Source organism: Mus caroli, chromosome 5 (genome assembly GCF_900094665.2).
Source record: "Mus caroli chromosome 5, CAROLI_EIJ_v1.1, whole genome shotgun sequence".
NCBI classification, from domain to species: domain Eukaryota; kingdom Metazoa; phylum Chordata; class Mammalia; order Rodentia; family Muridae; genus Mus; species Mus caroli.
In genome coordinates this window covers 25,682,968-25,706,888 of record NC_034574.1, presented here as the reverse complement: position 1 = coordinate 25,706,888, position 23,921 = coordinate 25,682,968, and the positions used below count along the sequence as shown (strand labels likewise).

General features: G+C 49.3%; 4 protein-coding genes across 6 annotated transcripts in view; 3 read left to right on the top strand and 1 right to left on the bottom strand.

Annotated features, from left to right (window-relative positions):
- Ppm1g (protein phosphatase, Mg2+/Mn2+ dependent 1G) overlaps window positions 1-8,282 on the top strand; it is an 18,312-nt gene extending 10,030 nt beyond the window's left edge. Inside the window, exons 2-10 of the mRNA XM_021163579.2 lie at window positions 2,363-2,432; window positions 2,719-2,804; window positions 3,112-3,244; window positions 4,412-4,827; window positions 5,743-5,874; window positions 6,187-6,421; window positions 6,715-6,844; window positions 7,288-7,390; window positions 7,674-8,282. Coding sequence (XP_021019238.1) covers window positions 2,363-2,432; window positions 2,719-2,804; window positions 3,112-3,244; window positions 4,412-4,827; window positions 5,743-5,874; window positions 6,187-6,421; window positions 6,715-6,844; window positions 7,288-7,390; window positions 7,674-7,877 — 1,509 coding nt within the window. The 3' untranslated portion in view covers window positions 7,878-8,282. The remainder of the gene's footprint in view (window positions 1-2,362; window positions 2,433-2,718; window positions 2,805-3,111; window positions 3,245-4,411; window positions 4,828-5,742; window positions 5,875-6,186; window positions 6,422-6,714; window positions 6,845-7,287; window positions 7,391-7,673) is intronic.
- A 354-nt stretch (window positions 8,283-8,636) lies between these two features.
- Znf513 (zinc finger protein 513) lies at window positions 8,637-11,958 on the top strand. Of its 2 annotated transcripts, none has more exons than XM_021161801.2 (4): window positions 8,637-8,669; window positions 9,207-9,362; window positions 10,112-10,699; window positions 10,787-11,954. In XM_021161801.2, exons 2-4 carry the CDS (start codon window positions 9,338-9,340, stop codon window positions 11,611-11,613), a joined length of 1,440 nt encoding a protein of 479 aa, XP_021017460.1. In that variant the 5' UTR covers window positions 8,637-8,669; window positions 9,207-9,337; the 3' UTR covers window positions 11,614-11,954. The 2 variants fall into 2 exon arrangements, with proteins under 2 accessions (XP_021017460.1, XP_021017458.1); XM_021161799.1 differs by having other exon boundaries at window positions 8,642-8,958; window positions 10,787-11,958.
- A 75-nt stretch (window positions 11,959-12,033) lies between these two features.
- On the bottom strand, window positions 12,034-17,786 carry Snx17 (sorting nexin 17). The gene is made up of 15 exons (XM_021161802.2): window positions 17,550-17,786; window positions 17,083-17,157; window positions 16,113-16,230; window positions 15,548-15,612; window positions 15,190-15,300; window positions 15,005-15,095; window positions 14,782-14,869; window positions 14,496-14,565; window positions 14,020-14,112; window positions 13,719-13,922; window positions 13,222-13,347; window positions 13,004-13,081; window positions 12,787-12,861; window positions 12,655-12,696; window positions 12,034-12,574 (listed from the first exon to the last, which is right to left on the bottom strand). Exons 1-15 carry the CDS (start codon window positions 17,610-17,612, stop codon window positions 12,461-12,463), a joined length of 1,413 nt encoding a protein of 470 aa, XP_021017461.1. The 5' UTR covers window positions 17,613-17,786; the 3' UTR covers window positions 12,034-12,460.
- A 95-nt stretch (window positions 17,787-17,881) lies between these two features.
- On the top strand, window positions 17,882-23,157 carry Eif2b4 (eukaryotic translation initiation factor 2B subunit delta). Of its 2 annotated transcripts, XM_021162140.2 has the most exons (13): window positions 17,882-18,023; window positions 18,391-18,434; window positions 18,737-18,872; window positions 19,191-19,397; window positions 19,491-19,573; window positions 19,698-19,789; window positions 19,987-20,101; window positions 20,272-20,348; window positions 20,480-20,582; window positions 20,937-21,064; window positions 21,193-21,370; window positions 22,625-22,805; window positions 22,919-23,157. In XM_021162140.2, exons 1-13 carry the CDS (start codon window positions 17,993-17,995, stop codon window positions 23,116-23,118), a joined length of 1,575 nt encoding a protein of 524 aa, XP_021017799.1. In that variant the 5' UTR covers window positions 17,882-17,992; the 3' UTR covers window positions 23,119-23,157. The 2 variants fall into 2 exon arrangements, with proteins under 2 accessions (XP_021017799.1, XP_021017797.1); XM_021162138.2 differs by lacking the exon at window positions 17,882-18,023 and having other exon boundaries at window positions 18,044-18,434.
- The last annotated feature ends 764 nt before the right edge of the window (window positions 23,158-23,921 follow it).

The window sequence follows — 23,921 nt, the reverse complement described above, 5'->3', positions numbered from 1 at the left end:
AAAAAAAAAAAGAAAGAAAAGAAAAGAAAAGTATTTGGGAAAGGCTAAGTATAGTGACTTATCCTGTGATCCCAACACTTACAGGGATGAGAGGGGAGAGTCATTGAGTTTGAGGATAGCCACATATCGGGATCCTGTCTCAAAAACAAAACAAAGCAGGCTGGTCATGGTGATGCACACCTTTATTCCCAAAACTCACCTGCGGAGGCAAGTGGCTCTCTGAGTATGAGGACAGCCTAGTCTACAGAGTGGCATTTCAGGACAGCCAGGGCTACACAGAGAAACCTTGGCTAGAAAAGCTCAAACAAACAAACAGAGAGTAGGAAGGTCTAGGAAGATAAACACTGGCTTAGATGGAAAGGAGGCTAGCTAGCATGGCTTGTTGGAAGAGGCCTTTGGCCTGTGGTAATTAACTAGGTTCTGGAGAGGAGACAAAAAGATATTATGTTTGTTTCCGGGAAGGGGGTAAAAATCCTTTTTTATTTTTCAGCTGACTGCAAGAGGGTTTATTGTGCACGAGCTACACTTGGCCACAAGAGAACAGAGCTAGTCCAGAGTGCCAGGGGTCCAGGGCAGAGGGCCAGCGGGACTGTTTTGGTTGTAAGAAAGGCGGTCATTTCTCCAGGCAATCGTGGCGAGGTGACGTTCCAGGTCTACTGAGACTCATTGCCGATGGCAGCACACAGTCCGATAGCTTGTCCCGGCCCTCAGCATCCCTCACTTCTGCTCCTGCAGGCGTCGTAGGTGCACAGGCTGGCTTACTTGGACCTCTGCCTCTTCTTTCTTCTCTTGCGCTTCAGCCTGTGCATTCTCTTCTGCCACTTCACTCTCATGGCGCAGGAATCTCAAGGAAGATGGCACTAAGACCAAGAGCAAAATCCTTTTTTGATGTCTTTCTTCCCTGCCTTATGATTTATTTTCTTACCCAAGAACTGTTCCATAGACTTAGTTCAGCTCCAATAGAATAATTACTACATTCAGATATTCTCAATATTGATATAAAGTTTTAAATGCTGATACCTGAAAGAGAAAGGAAAATTATTATTGAAATTAACCCCTGCAAGGTAAGTAACCAAAGTACAGCATTGATTAGCATTTAGCCCTCTGTCTGAAGAGTATCTGAAGGGAGTTTGGATTGTCTCCAGGGTATGGTAGAATAAGCTGCAGCACAGACTTAACGGGTTTGCTTGAACTTTGTCCTACTTTGCAACATTATTTTGAGGCATTAGAAATTTGTTAGAAGAATACAGTCAAACATTTTGTTTTATATATTTTTTCTTTCTTTTGTTTTTCTGCAGTCAAACTTTTTAATGAAAAAAATGTTAGCGTGGCCAGGGCCTTTTCCAACTAACTTCCTTTCAGATGTGCTGTGCCATTGGAATTGAATTTGTTGTAAAGAGAATTCCCTTGTAAATCTAATTTCTCTAAGCTGAGGATAGCTTCTTGAGTTAAGTATGTTTGGTGCAGTATTGTGTGGTACTATTAAAGTCTTCTGTAGGAGTCTCTTTATTTTTCAGGTTTGTGAGGTCCTAAGGAGGTTCTCTTGCTATACTCTTTAGTATTTTCTTTCTTGAAAATGTTTATTCAATATTTATTCAGAGATGGGTCTAGAAATAGCTTTATCTTTTGTGTGTGTGTGTGTTTTGGTTTTCTTGGGACAGGGTTTCTCTGTGTAGTCCTGGCTGTCCTGGAACTCACTCTGTAGACCAGTAGACCAGGCAAGCCTCAGAAATTCGCCTGCCTCTGCCTCCTAAGTGCTGGGATTAAAGGCATGCGCCACCACACCCAGCCAATAGCTTTATCTTTTATCACATATATTTACTTATTTAGTTTGGAGGAAGGGTCTTCATGTGCCATAATAACGTATGGTCAGAGGGCAACATGTAGGAATTTGTTCTTTCCTTCTACTGGGGATCAAACTTAAGCAGATAGGGTTGTCAGCAAGCACCTTAACTCTGAGCCATCATTTGGGCTCAGAAGTAAATTTAAAGAGATTGAATTCTAGGCTGGGTGGTGGTGCACGCCTTTAATCCCAGCACTCAGAAGGCAAAGGCAGGCAGATCTCTGTACATTCAAGGGCAACCTGGTCTACAAAGTAAATTCCAGGATAGCCAGGGCTACACAGAGAAACCCTCTTTCAAAACAACAACAACAACAACAAACAGAACAAAAGAGTCTGCATTCTGAGTCTTTCTGTAGCTCCAAAGGGTCAGGTCTAGGTTTACTTAGCAGCTATCGTCCATGTCTGGCCCGTCAGAGAAGGGTTATGCTACAAAGATATGAAAGTACCTTGTGTCCTGAAATACAGGAGAAATAGTGTTTTAACTTGATGAGGCATTCTGAATTCTGTTCTTTCTTCTAGGATGCTCACAACTGTATTCCTGAGCTGGACAATGAGACAGCCATGTTTTCTGTCTACGATGGACATGGAGGTAACTTTAAGAGATCATACTGGTAACAGTGTAAGACCCCTATCTCAGACAATACTGATGGGCAAGAAAGGGATTCTTTGTTCTTCCACTTTCCATGATTGAACTAAGTATAATGGATAAGAAAATGTCAAGGACTTTATTAATGTACTCAGAGTGCTAGGGAAATGTTTTCAGGGTGTCACACTCTGCTGTTGTTCTGTAGCTAGGTCTCAGGTGTGCTAAGGTGTTCATCACCTGTGTCCTTGTGTGAGGACACACTATTTTGTTAATAAAACCTTTCTTTTAGGGGAAGAGGTTGCCTTGTACTGTGCCAAATATCTTCCTGATATTATCAAAGATCAGAAGGCCTACAAGGAAGGCAAGCTTCAGAAGGTCTGTCTTTTTACACTGTTAATTCTCCACTTGGAGGGTTCTCCCTGGTTTTCCAATCTTTGGCTTCTCTTTGCAGTCTAGCTATTGCTTATCTATTGTATTTCCTCTTAAAGAGTTCTATGCCTCAAACCCCAAAGAGGCTTGGGTATTTTTAGACTTACCTTGTTCTCTTACTTTATCTATCTGTGTGTCTTGTTATGATTGACCCCCATGAATGTGCATCCCCATTGTGTGCCTACAGCTGGGTGTATTGGGTAGCTGGTTTGTATCCACTGTAGTTGTCTTATACTACTTTGCTTACATTCAGGCTTTACAAGATGCCTTCTTGGCTATTGATGCCAAGCTGACCACAGAGGAAGTCATTAAGGAACTGGCCCAGATTGCAGGGAGACCCACTGAAGATGAGGATGATAAAGACAAAGTAGCAGATGAGGATGATGGTGAGTGTGTTAGAAAGAAATGAACAGTTGGTTATCAGTTCCAAGAAATGATGGATGGCTTCATGAAAGGACACCACAAGAATCAACTAAACTGGCTTATGGGAGCCCACAGAGACTGAACCAAAAATCAGGGAGTCTGCATAGGACTGACCTAGGCCCCCTGCATATATGTTATGGTTGAGTTCCTTAGTCTTGTGGGATTTCTAAAAGTGGGAGCAGGGGCTATCTCTTGACTCTTGCTGACTTTTGGGACCCCTTTCTTCATACCGAGTTGCCTTGTCCAGCCTTAATAAGAGGGGAGGTGCCTAGTCTTATTGCAACTAGATATGCCATGTTTGTTTGGTTGATAGCCTTAGAATGCCCACCCTTTTCTGAAGAGAATTAGAAGGAGTGGATATAGGTAGAGGTACTGGGGGGAGAGGAGGGAGGGCAAACTTCAGTCTGGATGTAAAAAATAAAATAAGAAAACAACCTTATATGGGCTATAAGGGGAGCAGAGGCAGGCAGATCTCTGAGTGCAACACCAGCCTGGTCTACAGAGTAAGTTCTAGGACAGCCAGGGCTACACAGACAAACCCTGTCTTGAAAAACTTTTTAGTTTTCAACTTTTAGTTTAAAACAAACAAAAACAAAACAAAAAACCTTACACCTACACTATGTATGTGTGTGTGTGTGTGTGTGTGTGTGTATGTAATGTTATGATAAAGAGAAGTAACCTTTGTTCAGTGCATAGCTCTAAGCATTTTTGCGTGTGTTAGATTTTGTTACTCTGACGAAGTTTTCCTGGTTCCCGTTTTATGTATGTGCTGAGTTTTTCTTCAGGACTGAGGCAGTCATTATGCTTGATAGCCATAGATTACAACTTAGCCCTTCTCCTAAGCTATTATATGGGCTTTCTGGGCCTCAGTCAGAGTAAAAGTTTCAACTTAATAATATAAAGGAGAGGTACAATGGGGAAGTATGACTGTTGTTCTTCTGACTAAGAAAGGAATAAAAGATCAGGAACAGTCTATCAAGGAAGAAGCAAGGGACAGTTTTTCCCAGACACGAATAGTGAGGAGCCTCAGAGGTAGAAGGTAATGAGGAAGCCTCGGGTTACAAGAGTCATCAAAGGGGCTGATCTGTGAGGAGTCTGGGATGGGGCTCTGATGTAGTCTTTCTCTGCAGTGGACAATGAGGAGGCTGCATTGTTGCATGAAGAGGCTACCATGACTATTGAAGAGCTGCTGACACGATATGGGCAGAACTGTCAGAAGGTCCCTCCCCACACCAAATCTGGAATTGGGACAGGCGATGAACCAGGGCCCCAGGGCCTCAATGGGGAGGCTGGACCTGAGGACCCATCTAGGGAAACTCCTTCCCAGGAAAATGGCCCCACAGCCAAAGGCCACACAGGCCTTTCCTCCAACTCAGAACATGGGACTGAGGCAGGCCAAATTGGTGAGCCTGGTACTGCTACTGGTGAGGCTGGACCTTCCTGCTCTTCAGCCTCTGACAAGCTGCCTCGAGTTGCTAAGTCCAAGTTCTTTGAGGACAGTGAAGATGAATCAGATGAGGTGGAGGAAGAGGAGGATGACAGTGAGGTAAGGGTTATGAGCTCAGACCGGATTAAGGGTGCTGTGAGGGCCTCTTTGGTACTTTAAAGTTTTTGTTATATTTTGTGAGAGTATGTGTGTGTGTGTTCGTGTATAGTGTCATGGCTTGTTTGTTGAGGTCAGAGGATATATAAAGTGCATGAGCCAGTTCCCTACTTCTTTCATGTGAGGCCTGGGTTATTGGGCTTAACAGCTAGCACCTAATTGACCATCTCACCTCCTCTTTCTTATACCTTAAATCATTTTCCAAAACTCAGGTATTCGAGGTTATAGCCTTTGAGTACGTTGTCTCTGCCATTACAAGTTCCTTTAACCCTTACCTTTTCTTTTGTTGATTTTTTATATTCAAGAAAAATGGCTTTTCTTTAATATTTAAAAATAAACATGTATTTTATTTTGTGTTGTGTGTGTGTATACCTGAATGCCAGGGCATGCTTGTGGAGGCTCAAGGACAACTTGAGAGGAATAGCTTTCTCTTTCTCCCACGTGAGTCCCGAGGATTGAACCTCAGGGATGGGTCACCAGACTCAACCCTTTGAGCCCTCTCTCTAGCACAACAGAGTGATTTAGTTCTGGCCTTTCAGGATCTGACTCCTAGAGAAGAACAGGAAGGTGGTTTTATTACTTTAGATATTTGGGTTTCTCCTTTTTCCAACAATTTATTCTCTGGAAGGTGTTTTGACTGGCTGGTTTGATCTTCCCCAGAGAAAATTGCCCAAACATCTTTGCTGATGATATCGGAGCCCAGTTCAGAATGCCAGTTTGTCATGCGTTTCCTAGCCTGTCCCTTGCCTCAGATTTTCATGATACTGAGATTGGTCATATCTTTGAGTATACGTTGGGGAAGGTGAGCACTGGGGAGTCTCAATACCCAGTCTCAGGAGCTTGGAATCTTCCTGGTAGGAATGTAGTGAGGACGAGGACGGCTACAGCAGTGAGGAGGCAGAGAACGAGGAAGACGAGGATGACACGGAGGAGGCTGAAGAGGATGATGATGAAGAGATGATGGTCCCTGGAATGGAAGGCAAAGAAGAGGTGTGTGGGGGAGGGAATGAGTGACTTTGGAAAGGACAAGGGACAAGTATAAGTCTCCTGAGTTTGATATTTGGAAGTATATCCCCCTGGTGTTTTAGTCTTTAATTCATCATCAGGAGAATTAATTCTGCAGTAGGAACTCTTAAGGGTAGGCTGAATAGATTTGCCTTGGAAAGGGCACGGGAGCATCGGGAGCATGCTGCTGTCTCTGGACAGCTCTTCCTATTGGTAAAGCTCTCATATAGATAGTTGGGTCAGAGGGCTGCACTCCTACCGAGGAGCTTCCACAAGGCTCCGCTTGTTCCTTTTAAGCCTGGTTCTGACAGTGGCACAACAGCGGTGGTGGCTCTGATCAGAGGGAAGCAGTTGATTGTGGCCAATGCAGGAGACTCTCGCTGTGTGGTGTCCGAAGCTGGCAAAGCTTTAGATATGTCCTATGACCACAAACCAGAGGATGAAGTGGAGCTGGCACGCATCAAGAATGCTGGTGGCAAGGTCACCATGGATGGACGAGTCAATGGAGGCCTCAACCTCTCCAGGGCCATTGGTAAGGACTAAGAAACTAGGCAATCTTGGGGTTTTGTCCTGTGTCCCAAACTACCAATAGCAAAGTTTAAGCCCTGTGCTCTTCAGAATAAGCTCATGCCTTCTTTGTTCTTAAATACCTCTGTAAAATGGTAAAGTTATACTTTTCCCTGTGTTCTGGATGTTAAAAAAGGCAGATGAGCTCCTTGTTCTGAGAGCAGATCTGAAACTAGAAAAGATGAAACTTAAAGATCTGACCTACCTCTAATACAAGTCTGGGAATTAGTCAAACTACTCACCGTCCTTACTTTTCAGGAGACCACTTCTACAAGAGAAACAAAAACTTGCCACCCCAGGAACAGATGATTTCTGCCCTTCCTGACATCAAAGTGCTGACTCTCACTGATGACCATGAATTCATGGTCATTGCTTGTGACGGCATCTGGTGAGCACTGGTGGAAGAAATGCCCTTAAACACCCTGGTGCAACCTTACTTCCGTAAGGCTTGGAGTTACAGTAGGGTAGCTTCAAGGCTGGCTTATTGGTGAGTTAAAACCACCGAGCCTGGGCTGGAGAGATGGCTCATCTCTTAAGAGCACTGACTGCTCTTCCAGAGGTCCTGAGTTCAATTTCCAGCACCCACATGGTGGCTCACAACCATCTGTAATGAGATCCGATGCACTCTTCTGGAGTGTCTGAAGACAGCTACAGTGTACTCATTTACTTAAAATAGATAATTATTTTTTAAAATGTTTTGAAAACACCCACCAAGCCCCAGGCCAAGCCGAGGAGCATTTACAGGGGTGTTGAAATTGGCCTGCATCAGTACTGATGCCTACCTGCCTCTCTTTGGTAGGATTAAAGATTGACTGTCATTTTTTGACCCAGGAATGTGATGAGCAGCCAGGAGGTTGTAGACTTTATTCAATCAAAGATCAGTCAACGTGATGAAAACGGGGAGCTTCGGTTATTGTCATCCATTGTGGAAGAGGTGAGTCTAAAGTTGGAGGAGGGTGCCTGGTTTACACAGACACATCTCTTGAGATGAGAGCAGAGGCTGGGAGTAGAATCACTGTACACACTAGATGACTTTGATTAAAAAGGTGGATCTTTCCTCATTTCCCTGGTATAGCCTTGGGCCTCAGAAATTCACAGGTTTCTTCTTTGTGATAACTTGCCCATTCCTTCTGTCCTGCCATCTTGTATTAGCAAGGACAAGCCTTGTGGTACTTTGGTTCAAACCCCATGGCTAAACTGCCTTAACCTTTTTGTAGCTGCTGGATCAGTGCCTGGCACCAGACACTTCTGGGGATGGTACAGGGTGTGACAACATGACGTGCATCATCATTTGCTTCAAGCCCCGAAACACAGTAGAGCTTCAGGCAGAGAGTGGCAAGAGGAAACTGGAGGAGGCGCTGTCCACGGAGGGGGCTGAAGACACTGGCAACAGTGACAAAAAGAAGGCCAAGAGGGACTAGTGGTCAACCGGACCCTGCCCACGTGGACTGTTTTCTGAGCCCTTGGACCCGAGACTGAGTTTTGTCCTTGTTCTTTAGCCTTAGCAGTGGGTAATGAGGTGTGCAGGGGGCTGGGTGGCTTTCCTCAGCCCATTACAAAGAGGGCCCCCCACCCCCCACGCGGCAGCCTGGGAGGCTCTGCTGTCCTCTTCAGCCTCCTTACTCTCCTTGGGCTCATCGACTATCGGTTCTGTGCCTGTGCTCTGTTGTGTTGGAGGGAAGGACTGGTAGTTCTGATTTTTACTCTTTATTTAAGGACATTCTTTTTTATTGGCGGCTCTGTGACCCCTAGCCACTTGCACCCGCTCTGTTGTACACTTTCAAGCAACACTTTTTCAGACTAAAGGCCAAACAAAAACTAATCGTGCTCATAGTGTCCTGCTTTACTCTCCTACCCTGACCCCATATGTGGTGGGCGGCTGTTGCTGCATGCTTGTGTGGGTCCCGAGCCTCTGGAGGGAGAGCAGTGAATGGAGCAGGAGCTGGAAGTCTTAACTCCTGAGCAAGCAGCCCGCTGGAGGCCATCCTGGCGCTGTTCGCCTTCAGGCATGACTTCCTAGTTCGTATACGGAGGGGGCAGGGTACCTTCTTCCTGGTTGGCTGGTTGGGTTACGCATCCAGCTTCTGATTGGTTGGCTAGCAGCGCATCACAATCACTTCCTGGTCATGCTGCGGCTGCGCTCCCGTTGTACAGCCCATGAACTACGCGTCCCGTGTTGCTCTGCGGTGGCGGAAGCGGAAGCGGGTACGGAGGTACCAGCTGGTCTTCGGAGGGGGGTAGGGGGCTCCATGAATGGAAGCGGCGGCGGCGGCGGGAGCGACCTGAGCTGGGCTCCGGGGCCGGGGCCAGGGGCTGCCCAGGGCCCGCACCGGTGTATGGGGGCGGCTCGTGGATCCTAAGAGCAAGGACCGACGGCAGGGCCGAACTGGGAGGGGCGGGGCCGGGAGGCCTCGGGCCGGAGGCGCGTCGGGCTGGAGCCGGTCACGATGCCCCGAAGGAAGCAAAGCCATCCACAGCCCGTGAAATGCGAGGGGGTCAAAGGTCAGGGGTCAGGGGCCTTGAGCTGGGAGGAACAGGGGTGGGGTCAGTAGAGTGGGCTCAGGTCAGGGTGGAGGGGGACTCGTGAGGGTTAGGGGCGGATGATCTGGGATCTTCGCTCCTTACCAGAGTATTAAAGGAACCTGAGGGTCATCGAGTACGGGAAGTGCAGTTCACAACAGCTGGCTCCTTGGTTCGGATTATGGGTACTGCTCGGGAGGGAGATTCCACAAGCACCCTCCCCTCTTTAGTGGATACTGAAGATTCCTTCGACGAAGGTCCTGGGGCCCTGGTGTTGGAGAGCGATTTGCTACTAGGCCAAGATCTGGAGTTTGAAGAGGAAGAGGAAGAGGATGAAGGTGACGGCCACAACGACCAGCTCATGGGCTTTGAGAGAGACTCTGAAGGTGTGTTTAAGGGTCGTGGTTTAGGATTAGTGGCAATTGGTAACTCAAGCCCTTTAGAAGGCGGTGCCAGTGACCAGAACACCACTTTCTACAACCTAGAACTCCCTAAAGGTCCCTCAGAAGCATCATTTTGCTGAGGTGAAGTTGGGGTCCAGGCTAAAGGTGGTGTGAATACAAGGGTGGGTAGCCCCAGTTCTTATGCGCACCTCAAGAGGTTCATGCAAGGGAATTATGTAAATAAGCTACTCTTAAAACTCTTCTTGACCAGTAGCAGTAGATCCTAGTAGATCCTTTTGTACTGAGGTTTCAGTTTCTATCCTTAAGTCTCTCATTTATTTTTAAAGTCAGAGAAAAACCATATAAACGAATCTGCCCTTTCTGTGTAGTTTGCACTTCATTGTTTCCACTTCCTCTAAATTGTGCCTGCTTGAGAAGGCTTTCATTTCATAACCAGCCTTATATAAAAAAGAGCCTTACTAAACCAGAGCTTACAAAAAAGATCTTGGGATCTTTATATTTTTTTCTTGTCTCAAGAATTAATGTTGCTTCACATCAGCCTGCACCCTACTTCAAGCTCATGATAGTTTCCATTTGTTAAAAATGACCTGTCAACCCTGGTGTTAGTAATTAGGCTCAGAGGTAGGACCAAATCAAGGATGAGGAAGAATAGGTGGGACTACATGTGAGAAGTTTGGAACTCAGACTTGAGCCATGTTGACCGGTTGTTTTTTTTCCATACGTTTCACCAGGAGACTCTCAGGGGGCCAGACCTGGACTTCCCTATGGGCTGAGTGACGACGAGTCTGGGGGCGGCCGCGCACTAAGTGCGGAGAGTGAAGTTGAGGAACCAGCCAGGGGTCCAGGGGAGGCCAGGGGTGAGAGGCCAGGCCCAGCCTGTCAGCTGTGTGGGGGGCCGACAGGTGAGGGGCCGTGTTGTGGGGCAGGAGGGCCGGGTGGGGGGCCCCCGCTGCCCCCACGGCTACTGTACTCATGCCGGCTCTGCGCCTTCGTGTCCCACTACTCGAGCCACCTGAAGCGGCACATGCAGACACACAGCGGGGAGAAGCCGTTCCGCTGTGGCCGCTGCCCCTACGCCTCAGCCCAGCTCGTCAACCTGACGCGACATACCCGCACCCATACTGGCGAGAAGCCCTACCGCTGTCCCCACTGCCCCTTTGCCTGCAGCAGCCTGGGCAACCTGAGGCGGCATCAGCGCACCCACACAGGGCCTCCCACTCCTCCCTGCCCAACCTGTGGCTTTCGATGCTGTGCTCCTCGACCAACCCGGCCTCCCAGTCCCACAGAGCAGGAGGGGACAATGCCCCAACGATCAGAAGGTAAAAAGAACACCAGGCATCTTGGGACATGAGTAGGTAGCGATAGGGATGCTTGGATTAATGGCCCATATCTCATTGTTCCCACAGATGCGCTGATCCTGCCAGACTTGAGTCTTCATGTGCCACCAGGTGGTGCCAGTTTCCTGCCAGACTGTGGGCAGCTGCGGGGTGAAGGGGAGAGCTTGTGTGGAACTGGATCCGAACCACTGCCAGAGCTACTGTTCCCTTGGACCTGTCGGGGCTGTGGACAGGAACTGGAGGAGGGTGAGGGCAGCAGGTTGGGAGCTGCCATGTGTGGGCGCTGCATGCGAGGAGAGGCTGGAGGGGTTGCCAGTGGGGGACCCCAGGGCCCTGGTGACAAAGGCTTTGCCTGTAGTTTATGCCCCTTTGCCACTCACTACCCCAACCACCTGGCTCGGCACATGAAGACTCACAGTGGTGAGAAACCCTTCCGCTGTGCCCGCTGTCCATACGCCTCTGCTCATCTGGATAACCTGAAACGGCACCAGCGCGTCCACACAGGAGAAAAGCCCTACAAGTGCCCCCTCTGTCCGTATGCCTGTGGCAACCTGGCCAACCTCAAGCGTCATGGTCGAATCCACTCTGGTGACAAACCTTTTCGGTGTAGCCTTTGCAACTACAGCTGCAACCAGAGTATGAACCTCAAACGTCATATGCTGCGACACACGGGCGAGAAGCCCTTCCGCTGTGCCACCTGCGCCTATACCACAGGCCACTGGGACAACTACAAGCGTCATCAGAAGGTGCATGGCCATGGTGGAGCAGGAGGGCCTGGTCTCTCTGCCCCTGAGGGCTGGGCCCCACCTCATAGCCCACCCTCTGTTTTGAGCACTCGGGGTCCAGCAGCCCTGGGTGCTACTGGTAGCAGGGCTCTTCATTCAGACTCACCTTGAACTAACTAGGTTCTTTTACCTGGGGCTCTAGGAATTAGCCCTATGCCTCCTGCATTTTATACAAATGAACTAGAAACCACCTTTCCCTTTCTCCCCCGCTGGTCAGGGGCTCCACACAGACTAACCTAGGCACTATATGGACCAGCCTGAATCCCATGGTCAGGGGGCCATATAGACCAGGGGACCTTGTCTTAGCTCACGTACCAGATGAGCTAAGTGATTAGGGCCTTGGATTCACCGCCACTGCTCCCAGGGGCTATGGATGAATTGGTTGGGAGCTGCCCAGCCTTTTACTGTTTTAACTTATTTCAGTGCTTTATAATAAAGGAAACACTAACAGAGCCATGTCTCTGCTGAATTGGCAATGGCAACTATTTAGGCCTTACCCCTTCTGACAGGGGCAGTGAGAGGGAACCAAAGGTAGGCGGCAATCAGGCTGAGTTTAATGATGGGGAGCTGCTCAGACCATTCACAGACCTCTGCCCACCCTTTGCCCAGGCCCTGAAAAGCCAGAAACAACCCATGGAGTGCTGGAGTTCCTCAAAAGCCAGAAACAACCCATGGAGTGTTAGAGTTCCTCTCCAAGGCAGGTAGCCACGGTCTCTTAGACTTTGTGCAAAATACTAAATGCTAATTTGGCATCAAGGGCCAGCTCTGAAAAAGAGACAGTGATCTTTTGTGTAGCCAGCCCAGGAAAAGGGAAGGTATAGTTAGGAGGCCCCTGGCCAAGAGGAACAAGGAGAAGTGGGAAGGGAATAGGAAGAGACTCCCCTAACGTGGGAGCACAGGCACAGGGCAAGTGTGTATAAATCTCTCAGGTAGAGGGCAGACATCCAGGCAGCTGAGATTACAGATCCTCATCTCCAATGCCCTCGAAGGCGAAATTGCCGTGGATGGCACTGGCACTGGCATCTGTGCTGGGACTGCCAATCCCCCGCAAGCTCACAGCACTCAGTTTACTCTGTAACAGAGGTGGGAGGAGGGTCAGAGGGTGGCAGCCTGTGAGGCCCTACAGTCAACCTCACCAACCCTGTAACTCACTGAGAGTTTCACCATGGATTCCCGGCTGGCGTCTGGTGACTCCTGGGGGGAAGGAGGCAGAATGGTTAGATTTAGGAGCAGCGGGAAGGCAAGGCTGAGCTGGGAGCCAAGGTGCTAGCTGACATAACTTACGAGCAATGGTGGGGACTTCACTGCTTGCTGGCTGTCTGAACGTCTCAGGGTGCCCCCCACCCGCCGGCGCAGCATCTGAGAACAGACCCAAAGTACTGATACAGAGAGAAAATTCACTTCAGAGCCCAACCACTTCCCCTTCCTCCCAAGAGAAACCTTACTCCTAGGACAAACTGGGAGAGCACAGCCACTCAGCTGTTCAGTCTCTGCCGCTTACCTTCCTGATACTGCCCCCAGATTTCTTCACCATCAGCTCATCTACCATGGACTGCAGGCAGATGCTCATCATGATAGCCTAAGGGTAAGAAGGTGACTCAGTCTGACAAAAGAAGTTATCCCCGCCCAGGTCTACAGCATGGACTCCCCGTCATGGAGTCCTAGAAGCCTGCACTTGGGGACCTGAGGGCTCCATAAGAGCTCTGAGTGGGCTCATACCTGTGGGCTGGTGATGGTGACCCACTGTAGCCGGTCCTTGCTCATGAGGTATTCAAAAGCCAGTTCCAGGCGCACCTCACCCCGACCCCGGCTTGGACTGCTCGTGCCCCCACTAGGGAGTGGCACCTAGAAGAGGAATAGGGGTCAGGCTGAATTCATGTCAGCCAAGTTGTGGATCTCTGCAGCCTGGAAGCTTAAGGCCTGCCAGATCTCCATCTCAGAATGCCTCCCATTATTCTGACTTTCTCTGGAAAGTCAGCCACACAGGCATCAGAACACAGATAGCAATAGTGCCACAGAGTTTGCGCCAGCCGCAAGATCCGGAAAAAAAAAAAAGCCCAGTCACAAAAGAAAGCCAGGTGTGCTAATTGTAGCCACTGGAAAGCTGAGGTGGGAGGGTCATGAGTTCAAAGACATCTGGGCTACACAGTTCCAGGCCAGTAATAGCATAACCATAACTAGATGTCTAAAAAAAAAAAAAAAGAAAAGAAACTCACAGAGGAGGTGACCCGCCAGCACCGCATTCGGGTAACCCGGAAAGAGCCTTCACGGAGTTGCTGGCCTGGTAGTCGCAGCTGCAGACTGAGCTCGCTGTTGCCTGCGCTCACCACAACAGGGCAGTCCTTCTCTGGAAAGTCAGCCACACAGGCATCAAAGCGCAGATAGCCATAGTGCCGCAGAGTCTGGGCCAGCCGCAAGAACTGAAAAATGTCCACCGGTGTGCTTAGTTAGGAGACAGACAGGGAGTAGCTCAGAGCTAGTAACCTCTGCAGGGGGACAAGGCAAAACCCAGCTCACCTCCTTTTTGGAGACCTTCTCTTGCAGAGATTTGAGCTGCCGGTGCTGCTCTTTGGTGACCAGGATCCAGCCATGCTCAATGTCTGACACCGTCTACATACAGTGGAGACAACGAATGGAAAGTTGGGGATCCCAGTTAGTACTTCCAGTGAAGTGATCAAAGTGAGCTCTGAGCCGGGCGTGGTGGCGCACGCCTTTAATCCCAGCACTCAGGAGGCAGAGGCAGGCAGATTTTCTGAGTTCGAGGCCAGCCTGGNAAAAAAAAAAAAAAAACAAAGTGAGCTCTGCTGTCATCTTGAGCTGAGAAGTAACTGCAGTGAGGCCTTGACCTTATCAGTTCACAGTCAGTGTCAGGAGCTCTGACCAATATTCTAGGAACTTCCTCAGGACCTGGGAACCAGTCATGGAGTTTTCTTGGGAAAGTGGAATACCAGAGTCACTTCCCAGCAAGAGTTCTGAGTCAGCTCCAAACTCACCTGAGCATAAAGCAGGTTCAGGCCAACCCGGTTCTCCATGACATCGTCGTCATAGGCAGAGTCCCAATAACTGTGAGGTGGAAATGGGTCATAGGGCTAAGCAAAAGTAGAATGGAAAATGGGCAAGCGAACAATTGCAACTCTGGGGTAGTCAATGGTGGAGCCGAACGAGAAGGGTGGGAGGTGTGAGTACAACATCCACTGCGGTTCCCTCCGCAAAGCTACTTCAGTATGAGGCCCAGCCCTCCAGCCCACGCCCTCTCCTGCTTTAAGGCTCAACCCTGACCTCTTTCTGAGCACAATCTTATACTCTTGACTCCGAAGACTGGTAACAGATACATAAGGCAGTTCAAACTCCTGCAGCTTCCGTACAACTACAGATTTAAAAAGGAAAGTGTGATCAGACTAAAGAGGAAGAAAAGCCATGGACCTGCTTGGAGGAAATGGCCTATTCTCACAGCAGGAACTCACTGCCTGAAGCGCAAGCAGTAAAGGCCAGCGACACTCACAAGAAAAGGCTCCATCTTCTTTTTCTCGAACAAGGAAGAGACTAAAATATCCGATCAAGTCATCTGGAAGATCCAGCTTTGCAGCCACAGCCTGGGAACAGGAAGTACAACTTAACCAACCAGCTATTTTAGTGCAGGGCCTAGTGTGCCCTGGGCCCTTGGGCTGTCTTCAACAACCACCTCACCTCCAGGACATCTTCTGTCTGGTCAGAAGTTAGCACAGTTACCAGAACTTTCTGTCCGTTGCTGAGCAGCACTTCCAAGGAAACCTCCTCTGTGGGCACCTGTTGGGTCTCCTGTGTGAATAAATGAGATGGGGGACACTGCCTTGTTAATGTAGGTCTAGGGTCCAGCTTAGATGCACCCCATTTTCCCAACTCCCTCCGGTATCATCCTTAAATAAAGGCTGGCCTTGACTTCAGTGGTTGTTCCATTTAAAAAAAAAAAAAAAAGTAAAGGTGCCAGGAAATACCCGTGTAATTAAAATGACATGGTCCCCTATCAGGTCCTTCTCTTAAATATGGGTTCTACCCAAAGCCTTACCTGTTGGGCCCGACGTAGAAAGCTATTAAAGGTCTCACTGCTCCCAAGCAATGGGTCTTGCCGAACTGTGGAGTCAAGAGAACAATATTCTAGTAACTTAAGACTCACTCTTGGCTTCCCCACCCAAGTCCTCTTAGTAGGTCCCCCAACCCCATTTCCTGGGCTGACGGTGGCCTGCCACACCCCCAGCTGGCCTCACCTCACACACTGTTTGCATAAATTCTTCACCTGCCCCACCCTTGGCTGCCATCTAGTTGAGTCCAGTCTACAGAACTAGGGAAATAACAATGATGTTAATCTGAAGCACATGAGATACAAAGTTCTCCCCACAAATTACTCGTAATTCTACTATTATACTAGTATTTCTCATAGAGATAAGTTTCCACATTTCTTTACTAATATGGAAAGTTTAAAATCCACGATGGCTATTTGCTTTGCTGGTTAAGTAACATCAGACAAGAGACTTCCTAAATCTAACCATTAAGATGGGGCATTTGACAGAGCCACCTGACTTAAATCTCTCCCCGTGCTCTCACAGCAGCCTAGAGTTTATCCTTGCACTCACCAGCTTGCATGTACTTCTCCAGCTGCTCTCTCCTCTGTTCTACCTCTGCAGGTGTCAAAGAGAAAAGCTTCTTTGGGGGGAACGCAGGAACCACGTTGGCCCCATACTCCTTCCGAAGCTATGGAGAGAAAGAGATACAATTCTTCTTCACATGACACAGGAACCGAGAGGTGACAACTAAGACTCACCCAAGTCCTCCTGGGTTCTTGTAACAAGCAACATGTGACAAAAGATGACTTTGGCAGAGTCAGGATCCCCAAAGATCTTAGGTATAAATTCTTGTATGTGTTAATGTTAAGACATTAATAGGGTGGTTTTTCACGGGGTCCTGGGTCCAGGAGCCCTTTGATTTACATAGCAAGACTGTTCAGTAGAGAACATTTATCGGGAACACTTATGTGCACAGATAATAAAGTCATAGTATGCTCAGTGTGTTGAAGGGACTTTGCTGATCAAAGAGTCTACTTTTTATCTGGAGAAACTGAGGCCGGAAGAAATTAGGTAACTTGCTCAGGACTGACATCTAGTAGAAACAGGACTCTCTAGAGACTCACTATCTATACAGAGCTCACTATCTGGTGAGGGGGGAAACATGTGGACGTCTTATACACTGATGGGATCAAGAACACACAAGGAAAGCAGCGAATGGTTTGTATTAATCTGCGGAATGAATTTCCAAGTTATAGTTTAGGTGACAGAAAGGAATGTGCTTTGACTAACAGGGTTCAGTTTTTCCATGCAGGGGCAAAGGATGAAAAAGGAGACAGCTCAGAGAAGGAAGGATGTGTGAGTATAGGGAAGAACAGGAACTGTGAGAGACAGGCCGCTCTGAGAGTTTCCGGAAATGTCACGCTAACAAAGTCCACCTTCCACTGTAGCAGTGATTATAGGGTGATGTAATGAAAGGGGATTAATGTCCGTGGGTATGGAAGGGCTTGAAGCTGCATCTAGACAGGGTTGTTAGTCCCACCTGCTCGTGCAGCCCCAGAAGCTGGCTGTAGCGCACCCGACAGTGCAGGACTCCATTCACGTGAATGTTATAGGCCTGAGGACACAAAAGCAGGCAAACATCTCAGGGTCGACGTGCAAACCACCTCTTGCCCCAGAAACCTGTCCGGAAGTTGCCTGACAGATCCGTCTGCGCAACGCTCCGGATTTAGCCTGTTTTTCCCCCAGGGCAGGGTTCCAAGCAGAAGGCCCAGTCCCGAGGACACTCGGGCGCTTGTGCGGCAGTATCCCTCCCGGAGATGACAATAGTGCCCACCGCCAGAGCAGTCGCGGCCTGGCCGGGGAAAGAAGAACCTATTGGAGCTTGGGGTGGCTTAAGTACGAAGCTGAGACATGAGATGGCTTCCAGTGAGGTTCGAAGGCTGGAGGCCGCTCCGAGAGCTCCGGCCCGTTATCCCCGCCCCGGCCCAGCTTCTAGCACCTCCTCACCACGTAGGCGGAGCCGCCGCTGTCCCCACTGCGGGACTCCGTTTCAGGAATGGAAAAGTGCATGTTCCCTAAGGCAGAGCTCCGTACTACCAGGTTCGCAGCGCCTCTGCTCGCTTGCCTCTGCCACTCAGCGCGTCTCCGCAGCCCAGCTCGCCATTTTGGTGGGCCTGAACTCCGAGGTGGGAAGGCTGTAGGACGACAGCTCTGCGAGCAGCAACCTCGGCATGCTGGGAGCTGTAGTCGAGCGCCGGAGACGCTCCTAATTGGGGAACCCAACATCCTTTGGTCCTCACCGCGACCCGTAGTCCGGGGCGGGACCCAGTGCACGCCGGAAGTTGTAGTCCGCTGGAGACTGACTCCGCGGGAGGCGTCAGGGGAGCCAGCAGCCCAGGTGGCGCTGTAGTGTGAGTGACCTCGGCGGGAGGAGCCCAGGACCCACAGTCATGGCTGCGGTGGCGGTGGCTGTTCGCGAAGGTGAGTGAAGGGCTAGATGCACCAAGTGGTAGAAGAGCAATTGAACACTGGATCGCTGATGCGGGGTACGGAGCGCCTTTGGGCCTTGCCGCCGGGTTTCTGCACATCGCGGGACTCTAGTTTACAAGATCTAGGGCGCAGCAGGGTGCTGCTTGCCGGCTGTTCCCAGAAGGGTGACTGACCCTTTTCCTCCCATGCCTGTCCTTTGATCCTGCCGCGCAGTGCGTCCCCACGCGGATCCCGGAGCGCCTCGCGCCCGGCAGCCAAGCTGTGGTCATGCCAACCCAGCAGCCAGCTGCGCCGACGAGTCTCCCCAAGTCCTCCCGGAGCCTCTCTGGCTCACTCTGTGCCCTGTTTTCTGATGCAGAATCGAGATCCGAGATGAAGACTGAACTTTCTCCTCGGCCCGGGGTAAGTGAGGGAGAGACCTCCCAAGTCGCCTGTCAAGAGCTACACAGAAAGCTGTGTCACCTTCATTCGGCCCCATCTCCCGTCCTTTTCAGTTCATCTCATAGTAGAACTAGGAGATTTTACAGAGCTTAACGGTGTGTGACTATGACTCTAAAGAAGTTTCTCTCCTTACTTACACAGACTTGTAACAGAAGTCAGAGAGTGTTAGGAACTTAACCTTGGGGGAATCTAGTAAGCGTCTGTATTGTTGATACACCTTTGGAATGGCCTGGGGTAGAGCAGTTCCCGTGTCTGTGTCTCAGGCAGCAGGGCGGGAGTTGACCCAAGAAGAGAAGCTTCAGCTTCGAAAAGAAAAGAAACAGCAGAAGAAGAAACGGAAGGAGGAAAAGGGGGCAGACCAAGAAATTGGCTCTGCTTTGTCTGCAGCTCAACGTCAAGGTTCGGGGACGCTTTAAAGGGCTGGGGGTAGGATGCTGGGTGAGGGATTTGCAAAGGGAGATGGAACAAAGTTGATTTGAGCAAGTACAAAAGCGGTTACTTGGAAGGCAGAGCCTGGTGGTGCTAGCTGGTGGTGGCTCACAGCACACCTTTAACCCCAGCACTAAGGCCAAAGCAAAGGCAGGTGGATCTCTGATGAATTCTAGCCTCAGTCAAAAAAGGAAAAAAAAAAAAATAGATAAGGTAAAAGGGAAACTTTGGTTGGGGCAAAGAGATCACCGTCCTAGAGCTCAGGCCCCTCTTGCCTCTATTTCATAGACCCAGTCAGAGAACTCCCAGGACCTGGTAGTCAGCTGGGAGGTACTGCTGGGGAGAAACTTCCAGCTGGCCGGAGTAAGGCAGAACTTCGCGCCGAAAGGAGAGCCAAGCAGGAGGCAGAGCGGGCCCTGAAACAGGCAAGAAAAGGGGAACAAGGAGGCGCCCCTCCTCAGGCCTGCCCCAGCACTGCTGGAGAAGCCACCCCAGGTATCTATCTCCTCTTCATGCTCACACTCCACTTACCCAAACTCTCCTGTTTCGAGATGTATAGAGTCTTGAAGGCATCTCCCTAACTTTTAGGAGTGAAGCGTGTCCCCGAGCACACCCCAGCTGATGACCCCACACTTCTGAGGAGGCTCTTTAGAAAGCCAGATCGACAACAGGTAGGAAGTGGGTTTGGTACCTGGAGAATTGCCCTGGGCAAAGAAAAGATCTGGAAAAGCACAGAGTATTGGGATCAAATAGCCCACCCAGTCCCGTTTAATAATGTCCCTTTGTTTCATGGAGGTTCCTACACGAAAGGATTACGGATCCAAAGTCAGTCTCTTCTCCCACCTGCCTCAGTACAGCAGACAAAGCTCCTTGACCCAGTACATGAGGTAGGATCTTTAAGTGGGAGGAGATTGAGGAACTCAGTGTTAAAAGTGACTGGAACTGTGAGATGGGATGTGTGAGTGGGTGGGGTGCAAACTCAAGGCAAAACTACAGGAAATGGGGAAGCCCCTTCTCATGAGGGGCGGGGGCCAAGAGGTACTCAAGTTTCCTTAAAAAGTGTGTGACACCGCCATCCCATCAGCATCCCATCCTCTGTGATCCACCCAGCCATGGTGAGACTCGGTCTGCAGTACTCCCAGGGCCTCATCAGTGGCTCCAATGCCCGGTGCATCGCGCTGCTTCACGCCCTGCAGCAGGTATGTCCAGTTCCTCCATGACCCTGCCCCATTCCCTAAGGCTGCCCCAGCATGATGGTCCTCTCTGGGACAAAGAAGCAATGACTCTCACAAACTGAACACTTCCCTAGTGAAGTTTACCCCTGTCCCATACTAGAGATCTTCCTTAAGGGGTGTTTTGTATTCTCTAGGTGATTCAGGATTACACAACACCTCCCAGTGAGGAACTCTCCAGGGATCTCGTAAATAAACTAAAACCCTACATCAGGTGAGCATGGCCGTGCAGGACCATTTGCACCTTACCTGGTCCTTTCTGATGCCCCTCTCGACTTTGATCTTGCTCTTCTCTCTCTTTAAGTCCTAACCAGTCCCACAAACCTGAGGTTATTGTTGTTGCAGCTTCCTGACGCAGTGCCGCCCAATGTCCGCAAGTATGTGCAACGCCATCAAGTTCCTAACCAAGGAAGTCACTGGCATGAGCAGCTCCAAGCGGGAAGAGGAGGTGATGAAGGATTCTGGGGGCGGGAGAGGCATGCACCTGTGGTTAGGATAAGCAGCATCTTTTGAACTCCCCGGAAGACGTGTATAGACGCCACAGGGCCCTAGTCAGGCTGAGGGAGCACTTAGGCGCTTGCACGCAGACCCACTGTTACATATACTTACACAAGTAAATGGCATAAGACAGTCTATGTCATCCTGGCTGACCTAGAGCTCAGTAGATAGGCCAAGCTGGCCTCGGATCCAGAGATTCCACCTGCTTCCAGAGTGCTGGAATCAAAGGTGTGTGCCACCATGCTTGGCACGTACGGCATGCCAACCAGAGGGTGAACTGCATCCATGTTCTCTCAACATTTAGGCCAAGTCAGAACTTAGAGAAGCCATCGATCGATATGTGCAAGAGAAGATTGTGCTTGCAGCTCAGGCAATTTCACGATTTGCTTCTACAAAGATCAGTGATGGGGACGTGATCCTGGTATATGGATGGTATGGTCAGCACCTGAGTGAGAAAACTGGGGCGGGGACTGTCAGAAGAAACGGCTGCCCTTGCCTTTGCAGACAGGCTGGCTACCAGCCAGTCACTTGAATAACATCTCTTCTCCGTCCATATCTAGCTCATCTTTGGTGTCGAGAATTCTCCAGGAGGCCAGGGTCGAGGGCAGGCGGTTTCGGGTGGTGGTGGTGGACAGCCGGCCCCGGCTGGAAGGAAGGCGCATGCTCCACTCTCTTGTCCGTGCTGGGGTCCCGACCTCCTATCTGCTGATTCCTGCAGCCTCCTATGTGCTTCCAGAGGTGAGGGTTCTCACAGCAAAGGAACTCCAGAGATAAAAGAGAAGGATAGAGTAACCCCAGCATAATAGTCTTACCTTGTGTTCTTTTCTTTTTCTTTCACATTTATTTATTGTGACAGGAAATAAGGGAATAGTGGGGTGGGGGTGGAGGGGTGTGGCCCCGTTCCCATGTTGAAGTCAGAAGACGATTCGGAAGAGTCTGTTCTTTTCTTTTTCTGTTTCTTTTTCTGTTTCTTTCTCTCTCTCTCTCTCTCTCTCTCTCTCTCTTTTTTTGGTTTATTGTTGTGTTTTGTTTTGTTGAGACAAAGTTTCTCTGTGCACTAGTTCTGTAGTCCTGGCTGTCCTAGAGCTTGATTTGAACTCATAAGAGATCGCCTGCCACTATACTCAACTGAATCAGTTCGTTCTTTCCACCATTTATGTCCTGAGGATAGAAATTTAGAATGCCAGGCTCCACAATGACTTTTACCAGTGAGCCATCTTAGTGGCCCTTACCTCTTATTTATTTATGTATTTGATTGTTTATTTATGTTTTAGGGAGATAGGGTTCTCTGTATAGCCATTTTTGTGGGGAGAGGAGAGGAGTCAAAGGTCTCGTTGTGTAGTCCTGGCTGGCCTGGAATCCACAGGGATCTGCTTGTCTTTTCTTCCCAAATACTGGGATCAAATGTGTGTGCCACCACACCCAACACTTTTATCCTAGCTTCTGGGTGGAGCATTGGGTGCCAAGGCAGGTGGATCTGAAGGCCAGCCTGGTCTACAGAGTAAGTTCCAGGACAGTCAGGGCTACCCAGAGAAAGCCTGTCTCAAAAAGCCAACAGAAATGGCTGGTGAGATGGCTCAACCAGTTAAGAGCTTAACTACTGGCTATTCTTCCAGAGGTCTTGAGTTCAATTCCCAAGCAACCACATGGTGGCTTATGACCATCTATAAGGCAATCTGATGCCCTCTTCTGGCATTTAGGTGTATGTGCAGCAGAGCACTTAATAAATAAATATTTTAAAAAGAGAAAAAGAAAAAGCAACTGCTACATGCAGTAATACAATTTAGCTAATACAAGAACATTATATTAAAATAGCAGCCATTAATAGGAATAGGCAGCTTTACTGTGATGATAAAAGATATTTTCTAAGAGCAGCAGCAAACAAGGTTTGTTGCTTACTGATGCTGTTCTGGGCAGAAGTGGGAAACTTTATTATATACTGAATAACATGACTTTTTTTTTTTCCATTTCCACACTGTCTAAAACAAACAGGTTTCTAAGGTGCTATTGGGAGCTCATGCACTCCTGGCCAATGGATCTGTGATGTCTCGGGTAGGGACAGCACAGTTGGCCCTGGTGGCTCGCGCTCATAACGTTCCAGTACTGGTGTGCTGTGAAACGTACAAGTTCTGTGAACGCGTGCAGACTGATGCCTTTGTCTCCAACGAGCTAGGTAAGCAGAGCAGAACGGAGGCTTTCAGGTACCAGGGGGAACTTGAGACAGGGAGGAGAGATTAGCCATGTCCTCTTCTGTAAAAGGATGTTGACACCCACTTGTCATTTCAGATGATCCCGATGATCTGCAGTGTAAGCGGGGAGACCAGGTGGCCCTGGCTAACTGGCAGAGCCATTCGTCCCTCCGGTTGTTGAATCTGGTCTACGACGTGACTCCACCTGAGCTCGTGGATCTGGTAATCACAGAGTTGGGCATGATCCCTTGCAGTTCTGTGCCTGTCGTTCTTCGAGTCAAGAGCAGTGACCAGTGAAGGGAACAGGGGTCAATAAAAAGCTTACTCCCTACTCCCTGGACTCTGCTGCCTTTGTATCGTTGAGCATCTCTACCTCTTAGGTCAGAAACCCACACTCTGCTACCTACCTTCAGCACCGACTTGAACTTGTCTATGGAAACCCTTCTAAGGTGTTTAGCTCCAGGCCAGTGCTTTGGAGCAAGATGGTTTGGGGAGGTATCAAACCTATTCATAGACCAGGCAGAGTGGCACTCCCAGAATTCTCCCTTAATCCCAGCAAGGGTAGCCAGTCTCTGTAAATTTAAAGGCCAGCCTGGTCTCCATTTGAGTTCCAAGACAGCTAGGGTTACAGAGTGAGACCTTGTTTCAAAAACAACTTCTGGAGTTGGAGAGGTGGGTCAGCGGTTAAGAGCAGGGGCTGTTTTTCCAGAGGACCTGTGTTAGATACCCAGCACCCATGTGGTGGCTCACACCCATCTGTAACTCTAGTCTCAGGCCCTCTTCTGATCTCAGGCACCAGGCATGCTTGTGATATATATACACACAAAGTACACATACACATAATAGCTGGGCGTGCTGACACTGCCTTTAATCCCAGCACTCTGGAGGCAAAGGCAAGATCTCCCAATTTTGAGGCCAGCCTGGTCTATACTGAAAGTTGCAGGATTACATAAAGAAACACTGTCTCAAAAGGAAACATCTAAATAAATATAATTTTAAAATGAAAACATAGCTGGGCGGTGGTGGCGCACGCCTTTAATCCCAGCACTTGGGAGGCAGAGGCAGGTGGATTTCTGAGTTCGAGGCCAGCCTGGTCTACA

Coding starts and splice junctions, on each gene's coding strand:
- Znf513 (XM_021161799.1), top strand. CDS start 8,904: ATGCCCCGAAGGAAGCAAAGCCATCCACAGCCCGTGAAATGCGAGGGG. Junction 8,959..9,206: donor GAAATGCGAGGGGGTCAAAG/GTCAGGGGTCAG, acceptor TCCCCTCTTTAG/TGGATACTGAAGATTCCTTC. Junction 10,700..10,786: donor AATGCCCCAACGATCAGAAG/GTAAAAAGAACA, acceptor TTGTTCCCACAG/ATGCGCTGATCCTGCCAGAC.
- Snx17 (XM_021161802.2), bottom strand. CDS start 17,612: ATGCACTTTTCCATTCCTGAAACGGAGTCCCGCAGTGGGGACAGCGGC. Junction 14,113..14,495: donor TGAACCTGCTTTATGCTCAG/GTGAGTTTGGAG, acceptor CACTGTATGTAG/ACGGTGTCAGACATTGAGCA. Junction 13,923..14,019: donor AGAAGGTCTCCAAAAAGGAG/GTGAGCTGGGTT, acceptor GACATTTTTCAG/TTCTTGCGGCTGGCCCAGAC.
- Eif2b4 (XM_021162138.2), top strand. CDS start 18,300: ATGCCAACCCAGCAGCCAGCTGCGCCGACGAGTCTCCCCAAGTCCTCC. Junction 19,398..19,490: donor TGCTGGAGAAGCCACCCCAG/GTATCTATCTCC, acceptor CCTAACTTTTAG/GAGTGAAGCGTGTCCCCGAG. Junction 20,583..20,936: donor GCTCCAAGCGGGAAGAGGAG/GTGATGAAGGAT, acceptor CTCAACATTTAG/GCCAAGTCAGAACTTAGAGA.